Source organism: Spea bombifrons, chromosome 2 (assembly GCF_027358695.1).
Source record: "Spea bombifrons isolate aSpeBom1 chromosome 2, aSpeBom1.2.pri, whole genome shotgun sequence".
NCBI lineage: Eukaryota > Metazoa > Chordata > Amphibia > Anura > Pelobatidae > Spea > Spea bombifrons.
In genome coordinates, this window is record NC_071088.1 from 58,396,671 (window position 1) to 58,414,643 (window position 17,973).

The 17,973-nt window shown below is 41.6% G+C and overlaps 2 protein-coding genes across 2 annotated transcripts; both read right to left on the bottom strand.

The window, feature by feature from the left end:
* Positions 1–253: 253 nt before the first annotated feature.
* On the bottom strand, positions 254–1,549 carry LOC128472490 (hemoglobin subunit alpha-3-like). Its single transcript, XM_053454366.1, has 3 exons — positions 1,389–1,549; positions 779–983; positions 254–585 (listed from the first exon to the last, which is right to left on the bottom strand). The coding sequence occupies exons 1-3, from the start codon at positions 1,481–1,483 to the stop codon at positions 457–459; spliced, it is 429 nt and encodes a 142-aa protein (XP_053310341.1). The 5' UTR covers positions 1,484–1,549; the 3' UTR covers positions 254–456.
* A 13,879-nt stretch (positions 1,550–15,428) lies between these two features.
* On the bottom strand, positions 15,429–16,691 carry LOC128472491 (hemoglobin subunit alpha-3-like). The gene is made up of 3 exons (XM_053454367.1): positions 16,533–16,691; positions 15,870–16,074; positions 15,429–15,679 (listed from the first exon to the last, which is right to left on the bottom strand). The coding sequence occupies exons 1-3, from the start codon at positions 16,625–16,627 to the stop codon at positions 15,551–15,553; spliced, it is 429 nt and encodes a 142-aa protein (XP_053310342.1). The 5' UTR covers positions 16,628–16,691; the 3' UTR covers positions 15,429–15,550.
* Positions 16,692–17,973: the final 1,282 nt, after the last annotated feature.

The following is a 17,973-nucleotide window of genomic DNA, read 5'->3' on the forward strand; positions in this document are numbered from 1 at the left end:
TGACCATGTGGGTTTGAGGTATGTTACAGGAAAAAACAGATAATTTAACAGCTTGATAACACTGGTCATTAGGGATGCTCAGTGGGACAACGGGACAGGGCTCAAAAATCAAGAATGTGTCACAAAAAGTGAGACACAGTTGTGTGGCTTGATAACTGGGGTTACCACTAGAAACATTTAGTTGAAAGGACTTTGTACAAGATTAATAAAAAAATTTTTATTTGAAATTTAAAAAAAAAATGCAAAAAACAGGTTGTAGGGATGTAAGTAACATTTTAATTATCACAAGTAAAAACATATTACATTGTGACAAAACTTGAAACCTTCTCATAATGTTACATTTAGAATGTGATCTTTAATTTCCCCTTAGTATAATGACAAACTTGTGCACATAGTTTCCAGTAAACATCCCATAAATTGGTGTAATTACAGATTATTCTTGTTGTCTTGGTGTATTTATCTGTACTTGGAGGTCAAGACAGCGGCTACTTCAGCAATGAATTTGTCCCAGGCAGCCTGGACTGAGGGTGTGAAGTCTTCAGGGAAGTGAGCAGCCAGAGTCACTTGGATAGTTTGAGACAGCAACTGTAGAGAAAATGCAGCAAATATTCAGAAAACATTTACACCGCACCGCTTTAAATGTAGAGTATCAGCTGTATGCCTGTATAGATAATGTCCTAGCAACACTTTTTATCAATGGAATGTCAATGACCCATGTCCTATTATGTAAAGGCAGTAATTAGTTTAATTATGTATTCATGTAAAACTGATTTCTCACCTTGAAGTTTCCTGGATCCACTCTCAGGTTGTAGGCATGCAGGTCACTGAGGGTTGACAGGGAGCCTGAAAGGTTGTCCAGGTGTTTGGCGGCCTCTCCCAGGGCATTCACAACTTTTCCTCCGTGGTTGAGGAGGTCAGCAGAGCCATGGCTCAGGTCAAAATGGCTGAAGTATGTCTTGGTCTGAGGGAAGCTCAGGAAAAGTCTAGAAGAGAGATGTCAACAATATTACTTCCATCAACCTTTCATATATGATTGTCTTTTATTATTGCAGCTGCTTGTATTCGATATGATTGATACCAACATGTTTGACTACATAGGTTTTTGATTAAATAGGTTTTTTATGTGAAGTCTAATCTATTATGATTATATTTTAGAAGAACTACTATTTTAAATTGTATATTGTACTTGGTAGCCATGAAAATATAGATGTAAATACTGAAATTAACTGTATATTTTGCATTGTTTTATTGGTTTATCGAATTTGCAAGGTGATAAATATCTTTTTGAATTGGTGGCAAAATGCTCAGTACAATAATATAAAAAGTAAACTAATTGTTTATTTAATACATTTTACACTTAAGCAGTTCAGTAACAAAAATGTACATACCTCTCCAAAGCCTCAGCTCCCAGAGCGCTGGCATTAGGAGCGATCTTGCCCCAAAGGGAAACAATTGCGGATCTCTCGCTGCTGCTCAGAGTCATCTTGGAGATGGGAACTGGTGAGATTTAGATTGACTTCCACTGGAAACTGAAGACAAGTGTGTGCTGTATGGTAGCATTTGCTACTCTTTTAAACTGTTAAGGGTCACAAGCAACCCACTGAAAAACATTCCTATTGGCTAAAATGCAGTTCAGCCCTTTCAAGTTATCGCCATTGCAGCAATACATGCCATTTCAGCTGACTTAAGACAAAAAACTTATCTGGATTATTAGTTGCAAGCACATCAATCATTCATATGGGCCGCTGCTTGTGAGCTGAACTACAGGGACTTTCATGACATGTATTTTAAATGCTGTTTATACATTTTTATGGTATTATTTTAAGTTACATTTAAGTACATAAAACTATCATTATTAGCGAATATTTTTGAAGCGCATTGGGGTCTATTCACTAAAGTAGAAGTTGCAGCAGAGAAACCTCTTAATATTGCCATATATACAAAATATACAAAATTGTTAGGCAGGTGTGAAAAAATGATTTTTGAAAAAACTGCAAAGTGAGTTAACTTAGCATATAGTTAGGTGTATGATCAATGAATTATATCAAGCAGGTGCTAATTATCACCAACTTAATATGTAACATTTGGGTGAAGAAAAGCTAAAGTCACTAACAAGGGGAGGTTGCTGTAAAAAGTCATACACCATAGCAAACTGAGAACAGCAACAAAACACAAGTTAGATTTACTACAGACAGGGGTTTTCAGATGTTCTATCCAAGATCTTTTGAAGAAGCACAAAAGAAGCAGGCAATATTAAGGACTGTAGATGTCAGACAAAGAGAATTAGTGCCGTAAAAAAGAAAAAATTGTTCTGCACTCAACTCCCAGGAAGCTGGGTACTAGCACGAAAAAAGGGACGTTAAAAAGAAAATTAGTGGAGCAGATAAAAGATATATATGTTTAGCTCCCTTTGCAATCAGAGATGTCCAGCAGTGCCATCAGCTCAGCATTAACAAAAAAAATAGTAGGATGCTGGTAAACCCATCTACTATCCAGAGACGCCTGGTCAGAAGTCGTCCTCATGGCAGACTTGGAGCCAAAAACCCATACCTCTCACATGGAAACAAAGCGACTCAATTATTCAACAAGAACTGGGGTGCAGAAAAATGGCAGGTGGTGCTCTGGACTGGCAGTTTGTTCCCCAAAGGGCTGGAGAGCAAATTTTTGCAGACAACATTGAAGCATGGTAGAGGTTCCTTGCAAGTCAGAGGCTACATTTCTGCAAAATGAGGATTTGGTCAGAATTAATAGTCTACTCAATGCTGAGAAATGCTTGCTCCCCCTAGGAGATAGACTATAGAGGAGGTAGGTGGAGGACACTTTGGTCACTTACACATTGTCAGATATTTTATGATAGAAAACATGTATTCCATATATTCTGTACTTTACATGAACACAAAATGGAGTCAGAGCCATTTTATTTTACTTAATTATGTAGTGATTATTTCTTTTTGTTCTTGTTCCCTCTATAATTGAGAACAAAGGAGTATTCATGTATAATGATGTTTCAGCGTATATATAATACAATTAATGTTATCTTCCATGAGAAAGTTAAGGAGTAGACACTGCATATCTTTAGAAATGTAACTTGGAATGGGGGATACATGGGAAGACTACCAAGACCTGAGTTACTATCTAGGAAGTAACATTTGGCGATTAGGGTGACCAAGGATAAATTCCAAACACATATGTAATGGTTTTAAGTTAATTCTTAGACCAGAGCATCTCTCACAGGTAAATTAAGAAATTACAACGGTGTAAATATGAGTAGAAATCCTAATTATAATGGGTAAAACCCACCGTTATGATTGGAGAATTCCAATCAAGAGGTGGAGGCTTTGATAATAAGCTATGTCTTTAAAAGCTTATGTCTTTAATAAAAAGAAAAAAAAATTTGCTAATACTCTTAGACACAATTAAATTATTTTTAATTTGTTATATTAGTTGAACTAATATTAGAGAGATAGTGATATCTTTATTACTGCCCTGATTATCAATTTTTGGTTGCTGAGTGGGATGGAAATTAATTGTGTGTTAGATTCATAAAGTAGTAACTCATATTGATAACTATCGATAATATACTGTATTTAAATTGATTCATTTTTGACATGTTTTAAGAACTTTGTGTTTTATATTATGCACTGTTTGACTCATATATAGATATTATAAATTGTATTTACAATAAATATTTTTGATTGACTATCTTGGTGATATATATCTGATTTGAATTATAATTTTCAGCGATCTGAAAGGATTTAGGATCGGAGATAAAATATAGGGTATCTCCTTAAATTAATATTGTGGATGTGGTACTACAATATTTGGTAGCGTCGTTATTTTGCGTATGTGATAAAATATTGGTTTTGCCTATTTTGTCTCATTAATATCCCTAACATAATTGGAGGCACTGCTGAGATATTTCACGTAAAATAATTCAAATTATTGATATACGGTAGTTGTTGTGAGTTTCTGTTGTTTCACAGTATTTCTGGTACTGTGTAGTGCATACTGATCAGTGCATAAAACATGTCTGTGTCCAGCAAGTCGAGTGCTACTTCTGATGAAGATGTTTTGATGTCTAAAGCACAAATGCTGGTACATGTTACTAAGGTTAAACAGGATATTATGAGAGGTTATCATAAAAATATGAAAATCAAGTGGCTCCAATCCCTTAAGGATGAAGTACAAATGACCCTAACAAATGAATGGTCTGAAGGATCACCTTTGGTTGGACATTTGAATGCTATTGTTCAAACATCAGAAGGAGCGAGAAGGGTTAATCTTTTCATCCTGGCCCTATTTCTTTGTATTGGCTTCTCGGTTGTTGCGAGATCGTGAAACTAGAGAAAAAGAAATGTCTAGTCTCCAAAAAGAAGTGTCTAGTCTCCAAACAGGATAGTGTGCAAATGCCTAAGCTATCTTTGTATGGTGAAGGTGATGAAGGGGTTAAAACCCACACCACCGTAACAGAGTCTACTGTTCTGAGCATAAGTAAGCAATTACAAACTCTACAAGAACAGGTTAACCAGGTGGTTTCTGTCCAATCACAGCGGAATCAGAAGGTTACATTGTCTGATACACGCGATTCCTCTGATTCTGATGAAAATCAGGAGAGTGATAAAAGTGATAGTGAATCTTCCGTTTATTCAGAAGGTCATGTTTCAGGTGAACCCTCTGTGATGTTACAAGGTGCCAATACGGCCAGAACACACAGATCAGACGGGCGCTCCCGTAACTTTAAAGGAGCAGTAAAGGGTACTAAGAAATTACCCGTACCTGTCTATGATGCCCCTAAGGTAATTAAATTCCTTAAGGAGACTTTCTTGGTCTAAAATGAAATATGAGATTAAGATTGAGTTTGGACAGTATAAAACTGTCTCAGCCGCTAAGAAGGCTGTGTATAATCTCAAATGTAGGCCTCACCAAAGTCCTAGAGAGTTTTTAACTGTTCTAAAGAACGCTTATTCTCTTACAGAACGTAAGCCCAGATATGATTCTCGAGAATTTCGTGATCTTTTCTTCTATGCAATGCCTTCTCCAATTCGGACAAATCTTGCTAGAGATTATGATAGCGATTGCTCATTAGACTGGCTTGTTAATGAATGCATGACACTGTATACAGTATTGCATGCCAATGATGATTTGCCTGATAAAAAGAGTCAGAAATTTCATGGACAAGAGGTGGCAGAAACCCAAGCCCATCTGGGATTAGAATCTCAGAAAAAGAGAAGCTATGCTGAGGTGGTTAAATCCCCAAAACCTCAGAAACAGGAATCGGCTGCAGCCTCACCTGTTGTCAGGCCTAAAACTCCTAATGTGGAATCCCAGGATAACAAAGGAAAAAGTCCTACTGCCAAAAAGAATCCACAGTGGAGGAAGGGTAATTCCCAGTGGAAGAAAAACCCTCAGGCAAGGAGGAAATTTTACAGGACTAATAGGGACAGATCCAGTCAGTCTGAGTCTGATAACTCCCAACAGCCTCAGCCAAATAACTCCAAACCTAATAGGCAGTATAGGAATGGGAAAAACAATTTTCGTCATCATGTCAATCAAATGAGTGACCAAATGAAATTGTTAACGGAGCAAATGACTAAATTAAGTCAAACTATGGCTACAGCGACCACCAATTCTTTTTTAGGGGCAGGTCCTGTCACAATGCCAGCTCCCCCGCAATAGATCATAACGAAGTTAAAGCCGATGTGGCAATGCAGGGATGGTTATCAGATGATATAATTCCTAACCCTGTTTTACTTCCAGATCCTCATCATCTATCAGATGATTATGTTAATAATGATGGTAAAACCTATGTGGTCCCTCCACTTTTGGCTAGGGGGGACGTGTCTGTAACTTTGTCTTCTATATTGCAGCCTGACCAAATGAGTCCACAAGCTAATTTGTCTTTAAAAGCACCTAGTTCCCAGGAACCGGCTCTGAAGGAGTTAACCGATGAGATGCCAACCGCTAGTAACAGCTTGAATGCTCAAGACGTTCCTGAGAAGAAAGAACTAGTGGGTAAGAGTGCGCACACATCAGTACAGGTTGGAACTACTGCCGTGACAGGTAATGTATGGAAGACAAGTGATATGCTGACACATTCTAAGTTCTTATGTGAACTAGAAGAATATGAAGGAAGATATTATGTTTCTGTAAATGTACAGGATTCATTGCCACAACCCTTCATGGGGTTAATTGACACTGGGTCACAGGCAACTATATTGTCAAATGTGTACTTTCAGAAGGTAATGGACTTAGCAGCAGAAAAGCCGAAGCTAAGAGACTTTCCAAATACTCTACTGAGTGTTGGAGGTAATTCTCTTCATGTCTTAGGTTCTACCTGGTTAAAATTTACCATAGGTAATAAGACCTTGAGACACCCGGTAATAGTGGTAAATCTCCCCTATGACCGATTGATTCTGGGTATAGATCTACTCAGAAGACTTAATGTAATCATAGATTGCGTGAATGGGTTATATGGTCACAAGCCAAAATACCCATTCCATATGATAAGTCTCATCAGCAATCCAGGCGTAATTGCCATGTGATTGAGGAAAGGCCGGACTCAATTGAAATTTATTTTAGGAATAGTCAGTCATCTGATGTTACTGTTTTGCAGGTTAATGATTTTATTTCCCCTGCAGATGATCATTCCATAAAAGTTCAACCAGAGAGGATCCGAAATGTATCTCTGGAAGGCGATGTTTTAACCATTTCTCTTCACAGGAATTATGTGGAATCTGTGGAATCAGCAGGTCATGTTCAATTCCTTGACAAACTTGAAAGGGTTAATAACAATTTATTTTTTTCTGTTCAAGTGAATGATCTAGGGAGAAGTAAGAATGCCAAGCTAAACTTGGAGATTGAAAACAGCTATATCAGCAAAAGTCTGTTAAAACAGATCGCTAATCCTAAAATGATCCGGTACCTTTCTCCCCAAGACAGGTGGATCCATAATCTGGACGGCGAATCGGATAGCCATAATATTATTGCAAAATGTTTATTATCCATTTCTATTGGAAATAAGACAGCCAAACATTTGTTTCTGGTGTTGGACGAACCTCGTTACCAGATTTATATGGGCAATGATGTCATACATCGCTTTGCTATCCATCTGGATCTGATTAATTCTAATCTGTGGACCAGGTTAAAAGGCGATCCTTGTGAATTTCAGGATGAAGATGAAGCACTGAAATCGGCACAGTTATTGCCATATGCAGTCAGCGTTCAAGTTCCTGAAGATGTAACCATTCCACAAGGGAGTAGTAACTTTCTTCTACCCATACAGGTTAAGAAAGGCCAGAGATTGAGAAATCCTAATGCATTTATCTGTTTATCCAACCGGATGCAGCAGCTAGGTGTCATGGTAACACCTACACCAATGGTAAATATTCATGGAAACCCTATTTATGTTGTTATAAACAACATTGCACCTCATAATATTACCTTATCCAAAGGTACTGTTGTAGGTTTGGCATTGGATTCAGAATATTATACTTTTGGATTTCAAAATCATGTAATAGGTCTCATTCCTGAAGAATATCTGACAGAAGAACAAAAAGAAATAATCACTACATAATTAAGTAAAATAAAATGGCTCTGACTCCATTTTGTGTTCATGTAAAGTACAGAATATATGGAATACATGTTTTCTATCATAAAATATCTGACAACATACTCATTCATACCGCCCCAACACCTTACCTGAAGTGCAGATTTGTCATTCATAGGGGTCTGCTGCTTACATCTGGGTTATTTGCACTCTGTCCGAACAACTTTTCTTTTATCAGCCAGGGGAAGCAGAAATGCAGCAGGGTCATGTAACGTAACGTGACTCCACTGTATTCCTGCATCCCCTTGGACGTACAAGAGACGCACGGGTAGGCAGCGGTTGCCCCGTGTCAATGACGGCCCTGACAGTTGTGCGACTTTGGTTCTCCACCAGTCCCCAGACCGGCTGGCCCAGCAGGAAATGTCTGGTTGCCCATTGGGCCAATCTGGTCCCAACTGGGCCTATTTTCAGGTAGGGGCCTGGAGCTGCAGCTTAATCAGCCCCTACATTAATCTGGCCCTGAGCGTGGCCACTCGCAGGGTAAGTGAGCTGTGTGTATGTGTCTGCTCCTAGCTCAGCATTGAAGCCATGACAAAGCAGTGAGGCAGAGGCCTCGCTCCCCCACCACAGGACCCAGTAAGGTAAGTGATGGGTAGAAAGGGGAGATATATATATATATATATATATATAGTCAGAAAGGGAAGAGATAGTAAGAAAATGGACAGATAAAGAGAAAGATATATGGGAGAGATAACGAGGGGAAAAATGGAGAGAGATGGACATAAGGGGGAACTAATAAGAAAGAAAAGAGATGAGAAGAAAGAGACATAATGAGAATTAGACATGGGAAAAAGTTGCAGAGAAAACAAGAATGGGGAGATAGTTAAGAAAGTGAGAGATAATGAGAAGGAGGAGAGATGTGGATAAAGAGGGGGGTAAAGCGAAAGGAGATGAAGGAGGGGAGAGATAAAGAGAAAAGGGAAAGATGAGAGATAGAGAGAAAGGGTTAATGGCAAAATTAATATATAGAGATGGGAGAAGAGACAGAGAAATTGGAGCAATAGGAAAGAAAAGAGAGCTAATGAGAATGGGGATCAATATAAGTGAGATATATAAAAGATAAAGTGAAGAGGTAGGGGGGAAATAGAGAGAAAGAGAACGAGCAGGAGAGATAAGCAGAAAGAGGAGAGAGGGGAAAAAGAGTGAGGTAGATAGAAAGAAGAGGAGAAATAAAGATGAAGAAAGATAAAGAGGAATGATAAAGAGAAATAAGACAAGAGGAGATATTGAGAAGAAAGGAAGAAATTGGAGAGAATGAAGGATATCTGGTTGCTGGGGCAAGTCCTTTGGGCTGTTATGTGGATGCACTATGGGTGCCAGGGCTGGCCTTGAGGTGTGCTACCAATGGTCTATGCCTGCAATCTAGGTGCTGTCAAACAGGAGGGGTATGATGTGCTTATGCGACAAGGGGTTGAGGCAAGGGGGCATCAAAATGAGTTTTTATGTATGATGACAAAATGTTCGCAGCAGCCCTGCTGGGGCATGCAAGTCACTCGCAGAGACCCTTGACCTTCTTTTAAACCATATCCCTTACAGTGTACTAGGTACTCAATAGAATTCCTAACTTTTTGGAAGTCCAGAATGGCCTACAGTTTGTATTCAACATGAGAATCCACCCTTACAGGTTTAGGAGGGGGAGTTTTCTTAGTAAATTTTTTACAGGTAAGGGTCTTGAGCAACAAAAGACGTAAAACACAGGGTATATGAAGGAAGAAGTAATTCATAAGACGCAGGGTTAATTCAACAAAAGACTCAAAAGGGTCTCGAATCCAATTTAACAAGGAGCAAGCCTCATAGAAGGAACTTTGAGTTTGATGATTTTGGTCAACAGCCACACTCCAATGGAGTCCGAAGGAGCCAGGTCTGGGTGACAATTTGCCTGCTATTCGTATAGCACAGATGCTGGCAACTGGGTAGTATAATGATTCCCTGCAGGAACCCTGAGGTTTCATTAAATGAGAATGGCAGAAGAGGGGTGGTAGCCATAATTAGAAAAGCCTTTACTCCTGGTGAATTATACCCAAGTTAGAAGTTGAGGCTAGTCAGCCTGGTGATTCCCCGCAAGCAGCAGGATAAACTGCTAAGACTAGTTAGTTTTGTTCAGGATCCATTAGTTTGGGGATAACAAGCAGATGAAAAGGCCAAAGACCCAGAAAGTGCCATAAGTTGCACCCACCTGGAAGACCAGGAAGGGAAATGATTTATTATACAAAAAAGGGAACCAATTCAGAGGCAGAGGGTTATTTGTGTAAAGGAAAAAAATGAGCCTTTAAAAAAAAAGATTCACAACGACAAAGATGACTCTGCTATCCTCAGAAGCCTCTGTGCCCTGGGCTCCTGGAGGGGTCTAGGGGCCAACCTACAGCTGACTTAAGTGGATTTATCCATTTATGCTACCGAGATCAGTTACAGGATAAATTTCACGGGTGTCTAGTTTTCAATATATGGTTTCATGGGAGTAAATTGATTTGGTCAGTTTAAAATTTAGAATTGCAAAATGCATACCTCCTAAACAACCTGACAAACCTATTCATGGGTGGTATCACTATACTCAGGAGATGTTATTAGAGTGTTTTTTGGCAGTGATAAATACCACAGCTGTACATACCTGAAGTACAATGTGTGTGAAAAAAAACCACTACCACTGTCAGGATTCCACCCTGCCAGCCTGGACTATGTAATAGTGATACCTATCTGCAGCCACTGGCGGCCACCCTTCCCTCTTTGGAGCACCCACTACAATTTATTTCAGCTGAGCCAAGTTAGCTGGGTGTAGCCCTGCCCTAATGTACCTGCTCTGCCCTTCAGTCTCGGCCTTCGCATTGTTGAAGCCCATGGAGCAGAGCAGCTTAGGTGGAGTGGGCCTTGACAGAGCTAGGTGGTGTGCATAAGGAGTGATTTAATTGGTTCAATCTTGTTATGGGTGGGGTTGATATCAAGGGTATATAAGTGAGAACCATTTTGTAAACGGTCACTTAACTGGAGTGAGACATTGAGGAGCTTTTGGAAGGAATTAGGATGGCTACGCGGGAGCGAGGTACCGAATGGCTTAGGGAGCGGCTTGCTCTCGTGCTGGATGTCGGGCGATCCCTTCATCTGGACGGCCTGTTGGGCGCACGAGGCCTCCGGAACAATTGAGCCCTGGAGGACGCAGCGGAGCTGGTATTCGAGGGAGCGGTGCGGCAAGGGCGCCGTGTGGTCTGCAGCGGAGAGGGTTATCTGTGGCCCCAGGGCGTTTACAACACGCCTTCAGACCAGGGGAGTTACTGTTTCTGCGACCAAATAGCTGACTGAGGATGATGGGAGCTGGACAATAGGCCACGGGCGACCTTGTGGTGCTGTCACGGCGTTGGTGGCCGCATCGTTGGGTTGGGTGCGGTGTTGCAAGCTGGATGCTAGACCTTCTGAGGTAGCAGGCGGATCACAGGTGGGCCGCGGGGCCGCACTTTGGATTTTTGAAGGCCATGGACTCAGGATGTTGTTTTTTTCGGGGAGGGAGAAGGGGTTCTTGACTGGTCAGTGAAGTTAGGTAGGGGTTTAGGTCGTTCTTTTATTAGGTCTAGATCTCCTAGTGGGAGCCCTGTGAGGGAGGGTGGGGGTACTAGTCGTTTTAGATCTAGGATTCCTGTTAGGCAGTCCGAGGAGAGTGACTCATCCGACCCAACGGGGATGTCCAGCTGCAGCGGCTGGGAGTGATAGGAGTGCGGCCTTGCCGGATGATTCACGAGAAGGCAGTGGTCAGGAGGCAGCCTTGGGGCCAGGCGCTACAGCCGGAGGTTCTGGTGGTGAGTTACAAACTTTGGTTAATACTCAAATTTTGTTGTATGGTTGGAAGAGTTTGTCGGGGTCTCTGCCGAAGAGGTCCCATAGTGGGTCAGGTTGTAGTCAGGTTTGGTCTTCGGCGGGCTCCGAGCAGGGAGCAGTTAGTTCTGTGGTGGTTCCAGAAGTTGAGGGTGTTTCTAGTGGTGAGGTGTCAGCAGTTGGTGTCAGCTCTTCAGAGGTTAGTGTTGAGAGGGCAGAGTTAGTAGGTGGAATTCCTGATTCGGCTAGGCAGAATGCCTATGTTTCTTTTGCTGGTCCTTTGGGGGTCCATCCTAAGCAGGAAGTTAAAGATAAGATTTAGAAAGGGGAGTTTGTAGAAATTTTCTCTCTGTTGCCGTTAAAGGAGTTTCTTGATTTGAAGGAGGAGAATAAGAAGCATGCTAAAAAGAGGAGGAAGAAAAGAAAAAACGGTATAGAAAGATTCCCAAGTCGTTTGGAAATTGGTTGAGGGTGTATGTTGGCTAGTGTTATTGGGGAGAAGGCCCCTAACTTACACTCTCCTCTTTTGTGTTACTTGGATGGTATTTGGAAGCATATAGAATTTATGGGGGTTTATCATGGTGGAAATATGACGAGCAGTTTAGGCAGCGGTTGTCGGCTAATCCAGGTATGCGGTGGGACCAAATGGACCTGCCATTATGGATGAAGCTTATGATGGCGCAGAAGCCGCAGCCCTTTCAGCCAGGGGCTGGTGTGGGAGGACATGTTTCCATGGCGGCTAGTAACAAGAAAGGTTTCTGCTGGCTGTTTAATGGCTGTAAATTCAAGCATGAATGCTCCAGTTGTGGGGGTTACCATATACTTGCCAGATGTTTTAAGAAGGGTAAATCAAGTGGAGTCACAGGATCTGCTGCGTCTGGGTCAGGGGCCGCTTCCTCTGCGGCTAACGCCAGTGAGGTTAAACGCGATGCTCCCCTGGCTAAGTCGCTACAGTGATCGCAAAGCGGCCAGGTTGTTGCTTGGGGGTTTTCGTTCTGGTTTTTATATTCCGTTTTGTGTTCAGCAGGTTCAAAGTTGTAGTTGTAATTTGAAATCGGTTTTGGAGTTTCCAGAGGTGGTGAGGGAAAAGTTAGCTAAAGAGGTCTCTTTGGGTAGGATGGCAGGACCTTTTGTTCGCCCCCCTCTGGATAATTTAGGGTTGTCACTTAGGCGTTGTGCCTAAGGAGGCGGGAAGTATAGGTTGATTCATCACCTATCGTACCCGAGGGGTTTATCGGTAAATTACGATATTGATGGGGTGTTGTGTTCTGTCTCCTATGCATCATTTGACCAGGCTGTCAAGCTGTCAAGGCGGATATTGAATCGGGCAATACCTATGGGCAGGATTTTCATTAGGAGTTTGTCTAGGGCAACTTCAGGTGTGAAGGTTGTGCATCATTTTATGCGGATTTCGTCAGCTATGAAAGCGGATTTGGAAGTTTGGGATGTGTTTTTGGAACATTTCAACGGGAAAGTGTTTTTTCATAGGGCAAGTGGTGTGCTCATGCACAACTTAGCAGTTTTGGAATTCTTTCTGGTAGCTTTGTCACTATGGGAGGATTTCTTTCGGGATAAGAAAGTGGTATTTTTCTCTATGTCTTTTAATGTGGTGTTTAGAGCTAAGCATGTTCAGTGGGAGCGGTTCTGCGGTTCGGGACTCAGGTTTTGTTTGTCCGGACGAGATGTGGCAATTAGGAACCAGTTGCTTGCTGGAGGCATAAGGGCGTTGTTGGCACCGGTAACGTGGTCCGCATGTGGTAAGGTTTGGGAGGAATGGAATAGGCTGGTTCTGTTAGTACTGCTGCAGAGCAGCTGGATGTTTTGCATATGGCGTAATATGTTTTTGTTAACACCTAATGGTTGGAAGGATCACACTAAGGCTTTGAAAGGTTTTCGGAGGAAGGTTGGTCTGGGGGATGCTAGGCGTCCAGCATCGGTCCAGGTGTTGAAGAAGGTATTGCACATTTTACCCGGTATTTGACGTCTGTGAGGAACTTTGGTGGCTCTTACGGGTGGAGCGGGTTCCCCAGCGGGAATTGGTTTGGCGAATGATGATGGATGTTGAGAGGTTGCAGGAGTTGGTTCTGGGAGTTTTGGTGTTGTGGTCGGAGATGGTTTTCGAGGTTGAACTAGCGGCATGCTTGGGATGCGGTTGTCCTCCCTCGTTGTAAAGGTAAAGTGAATAAGCTCATAGCAAGCTTTATCAGGTGATGCAGGGGCCTGGTAATACGGCATTGGGAGCTTGAGTCCTTGTTGCTTGGTTATTTTCGGGAAGATGGGGTCCACCTAACGGATGTGGGCCTGAATTTTTTTAATTTGGGTTTTCAGGACGCGTTAACCCAAGCTCTGTTTTTTCGGTGTGGTGGGGCTCAGATGGCTTGAGAGGGTCAAGGTCTGGCCTGTGGCGGGGATAGTTTGGGATTATTGTTTGGTACAGTGGATTTTTTGTTTGGTTTTACTAATTTGACTTGGTTCAAGTTAGTTTGGTAGGTTTCGAGCTGGCCTGTGGCTCAGAACCTGGGGTGGTGTAGGGGTGTCTCGGTATGCCCCTTCATTGGTTATTTGGTTAATTTGGTAGTGTAGGGGTGTCTCGGTATGCCCCTACATGGTTTATTTTTGGTTAAACAGTCTGGAGGGGTGTCTTTGTATGTTAATGTGGAGGCACCTGGTATGTGTTGGTGCCATTGTTATACGGTTAATGTGTTTATTATGGGGGTTCATTGCCATTGTTAATAAAGGGGAAATCTGTTATCTATGTTTTAACTGTGTTAAATTTGTATTTGCATCTAATAAAGTGTGTGCGTCTTCATTGGGTATGGTACGGTCATCCTGGGGCACAATTTAACTATGCGCCTGTCAAGTGTATTCAGCTTTGCTGTTTTTCTACTTCCTGGCCCTGTGCTGTTCCCTGCTGTATTCTACCCATTTTCACCTGGCTTGTTCCGACCCTGCTCCTGGATTCCGATTTGGCGTTGTTTCATCTTTCTGGTTCTGACCCGGCTTGCCCGACTAAGTGTGCTCTGCCTGAGGGCTCCCTAGCATGTGCCCTGTCCAAGGGCTCCATGCCGTGTGTCCGGTACCCTGCTGTGTGCCCAGTGCCATGTGTGAGGACCCCCTGCCGTGTGCCCAGTGCCCTGCCGTGTGCCCTGTGCAAGGGCTTTCCAGCCGCGTGCCATATCTGAGGGCTTCTCAGCCGTGTGCCCTGTCTGAGGGCTTTTCAGCCGTATTGCCAGTCAAGACTGGTCCCAAGTGCCACTTACCTGTTTTGTCAGCATAACTCCTATTATTATACCCTAAGCCAGACATTGATGTGGTAGGCCTCTGCCACTAAAACAGCCTGACTGTGCCACTGCTACCCTTAAGACAGCCTAACTGTGCCACAGCATGGCATAGCAGCATGGCAGCACAGCTCAGGTTTGCAAAGTAGCATCTAAACAAACCACCAGACTTCTGGAAAAATGTCCTTTCGACACATGAGACTAAAGTGGAGATGTTTGGGCATAATGCACATGTAAATGTTTCTTAAATCCATAGAGCTGTAATGTCGACAAGTATGTTAGGCACCGATAGTGCTCCAGAAGTTCAGCTGTATACCAAGATGCTTACAAAATCCTGATACTATATGCAGTTTCCAAATTATAAGAAGATTGTCCTGCCCAGAATTTGGATCCACTTATGGGTATTTCCCATACTGTATAACAACATGGCTGATTTTTGGTTACTTTTTAAAATAATGTAACAATAACAACCTCATTAATTTTTTGTCCATTAGTTAGTTAAAGATCCAAGGCCTTGTCCCCAACTCCACTTCTCCCGCAATCTCCTGATTATCTTTAGTCTTGTAGTCTTGTACTCCCCGAATACAACAAAGCAATGTACCTAATTTACCAATGTACAAGATTATTAAAAAAATGTTTATTTGAAATTTTTTTTAAAAAATGCAAAAAACAGGTTTTAGGTATGTAAGTAACATTTTAATTATCACAAGGAAAATCATAAAAATTTAAACCTTCTCATAATGTTACATTTAGAATGTGATCTTTAATTTCCCCTTAGTATAATGACAAACTTGTGCGCAAAGTTTCCAGTAAACATCCCATAAGGTGGTGTAATTACAGATGTATTCTTGTTGTCTTGGTGTATTTATCTGTACTTGGAGGTCAAGACAGCGGCTACTTCAGCAATGAATTTGTCCCAGGCAGCCTGGACTGAGGGTGTGAAGTCTTCAGGGAAGTGAGCAGCCAGAGTCACTTGGATAGTTTGAGACAGCAACTGTAGAGAAAATGCAGCAGATATTTAGAATACATTCACACCCCACTTTAAATGTAGAGTATCGGCTGTATGCCTGTATAGATAATGTGCTAGCACCATTTTATATTAATGGAATGTCAATGACCCATGTCCTATTATGTAAAGGCAGTAATCAGTTTAATTATGCATTAATGTAAAACTGATTTCTCACCTTGAAGTTTCCTGGATCCACTCTCAGGTTGTAGGCATGCAGGTCACTGAGGGTTGACAGGGAGCCTGAAAGGTTGTCCAGGTGCTTGGCGGCTTCTCCCAGGGCATTCACAACTTTTCCTCCGTGGTTGAGGAGGTCAGCAGAGCCATGGCTCAGGTCAAAATGGCTGAAGTATGTTTTGGTCTGAGGGAAGCTCAGGAAAAGTCTAGAAGAGAGATGCCAGCAATATTACTTCCATCAACTTTTCATATATGATTGTCTTTACTCTTATTATTGCAGCTGCTTGTATTCGATATGATTGATGTCATAATGCACATTGATACAAACATGTTTGACTACACTTCTCCAACCAATAAGGACATTTAAAAAAAATAAAGAATGTGTTTTATGTGAAGTCATAATCTATAATCTATTATGATTATATTTTTTAACCAAAGAACTATTTTCTCTCTAACTAAATCTATAATTGTACTTGGTAGCAATGAAAATATCTATGTAAATACTGAAATTGACTGTATAATATTGGATTGTTTTATTGGTTTATTGAATTTGAATTACATATCTTATTGAATTGGTGGCAAAATACTCAGTACAATAATATAAAAAAGTTAACTAATTGTTTATTTATTATATAAAGCAGTTCAGTAACAAAAATGTACATACCTCTCCAAAGCTTCAGCTCCCAGGGCGCTGGCATTAGGAGCGATCTTGCCCCAAAGGGAAACAATTGCGGATCTCTCGCTGCTGCTCAGAGTCATCTTGGAGATGGGAACTGGTGAGATTTAGATTGACTTCCACTGGAAACTGAAGACAAGTGTGTGCTGTATGGTAGCATTTGCTACTCTTTTAAACTGTTAAGGGTCAGAAGCAACCCACTGAAAAACATTCCTATTGGCTAAAATGCAGTTCAGCCCTTTCAAGTTATCGCCATTGCAGCAATACATGCCATTTCAGCTGATTTAAGACAAAAAAACTTATCTGGATTATTAGTTGCAAGCACATCATTCATTCATATGGGCTGCTACTTGTGAGCTGAACTACAGGGACCTTCATGACATGTATTATAAATGCTGTTTATACATTTTTACGGTATTATTTTAAGTGACATTTAAGTACATAAAACTATCATTATCGACAATAATTTTTGAAACACAGTGGGGTCTATTCACTAAAGTGGAAGTTGCGGTAGAGGTAGACAATTAAACCTCCTGATATTGCCATATATATAAAGTGTACAATACGACATTTTTAAGCAGGTGTGAAAAAATGCTGTAAAGGTAAAATGTTTTTGAATAAAATGCAAAGTAAGTTAACATATAGTTAGGTGTATGATTAAAGAATTATATCAAGCAGGTGCTAATTATCATCAACTTAATATGTAACATTTGGGTGAAGAAAAGCTAAACTCACTAACAAGGGGAGGTTGCTGTAAAAAGTCATACACCATAGCAAACTGAGCACAGCAACAAAACACAAGTTATATTTACTACAGACAGGGGTTTTCAGATGTTCCATCCAAGATCTTTTGAAGAAGCACAAAGAACGGGCAATATTAAGAACTGTGCATGTAGTGGTCGGGCAAAGAAATTTAGTAGAACAGAGATGTCCAGCAGTGCCATCAGCTCAGCATTAAAAGAAAAACAGTAGGACCCTGGTAAACCCATCTACTATCCAGAGACTCCTGGTCAGAAGTCGTCCTCATGGCAGACTTGGGGCCATGAGGCCATAGTATCCTCAATGCTGAGAAATGCTTGCTCCCCCGGGATAGACTGTAGAGGAGGCAGGTGGAGGAGACTTCAGTCAATTACACATATTCACTCATACCGGCCCCCCAACCCCTTACCTGAAGTGCAGAGTTCTCTGTGTCATTCACAGGGGTCTGCTGCTTACATCTGGGTTGCTTGCACTCTGTCCGTACAACTTTGCTTTTACCGGCCAAGGGAAGCAGAAATGCAGCAGGGTCATGTAACATAACGTGACTCCACTGGGTTCCTGCATCCCCTTGGAAGTACAAGGGACGCACAGGTAGGAAGCGGTTGCCCTGTGTCAATGACGGCCCTGGCAGTTGTGCGACTTTGGTTCTCCACCAGCCCTCAGACCGGCT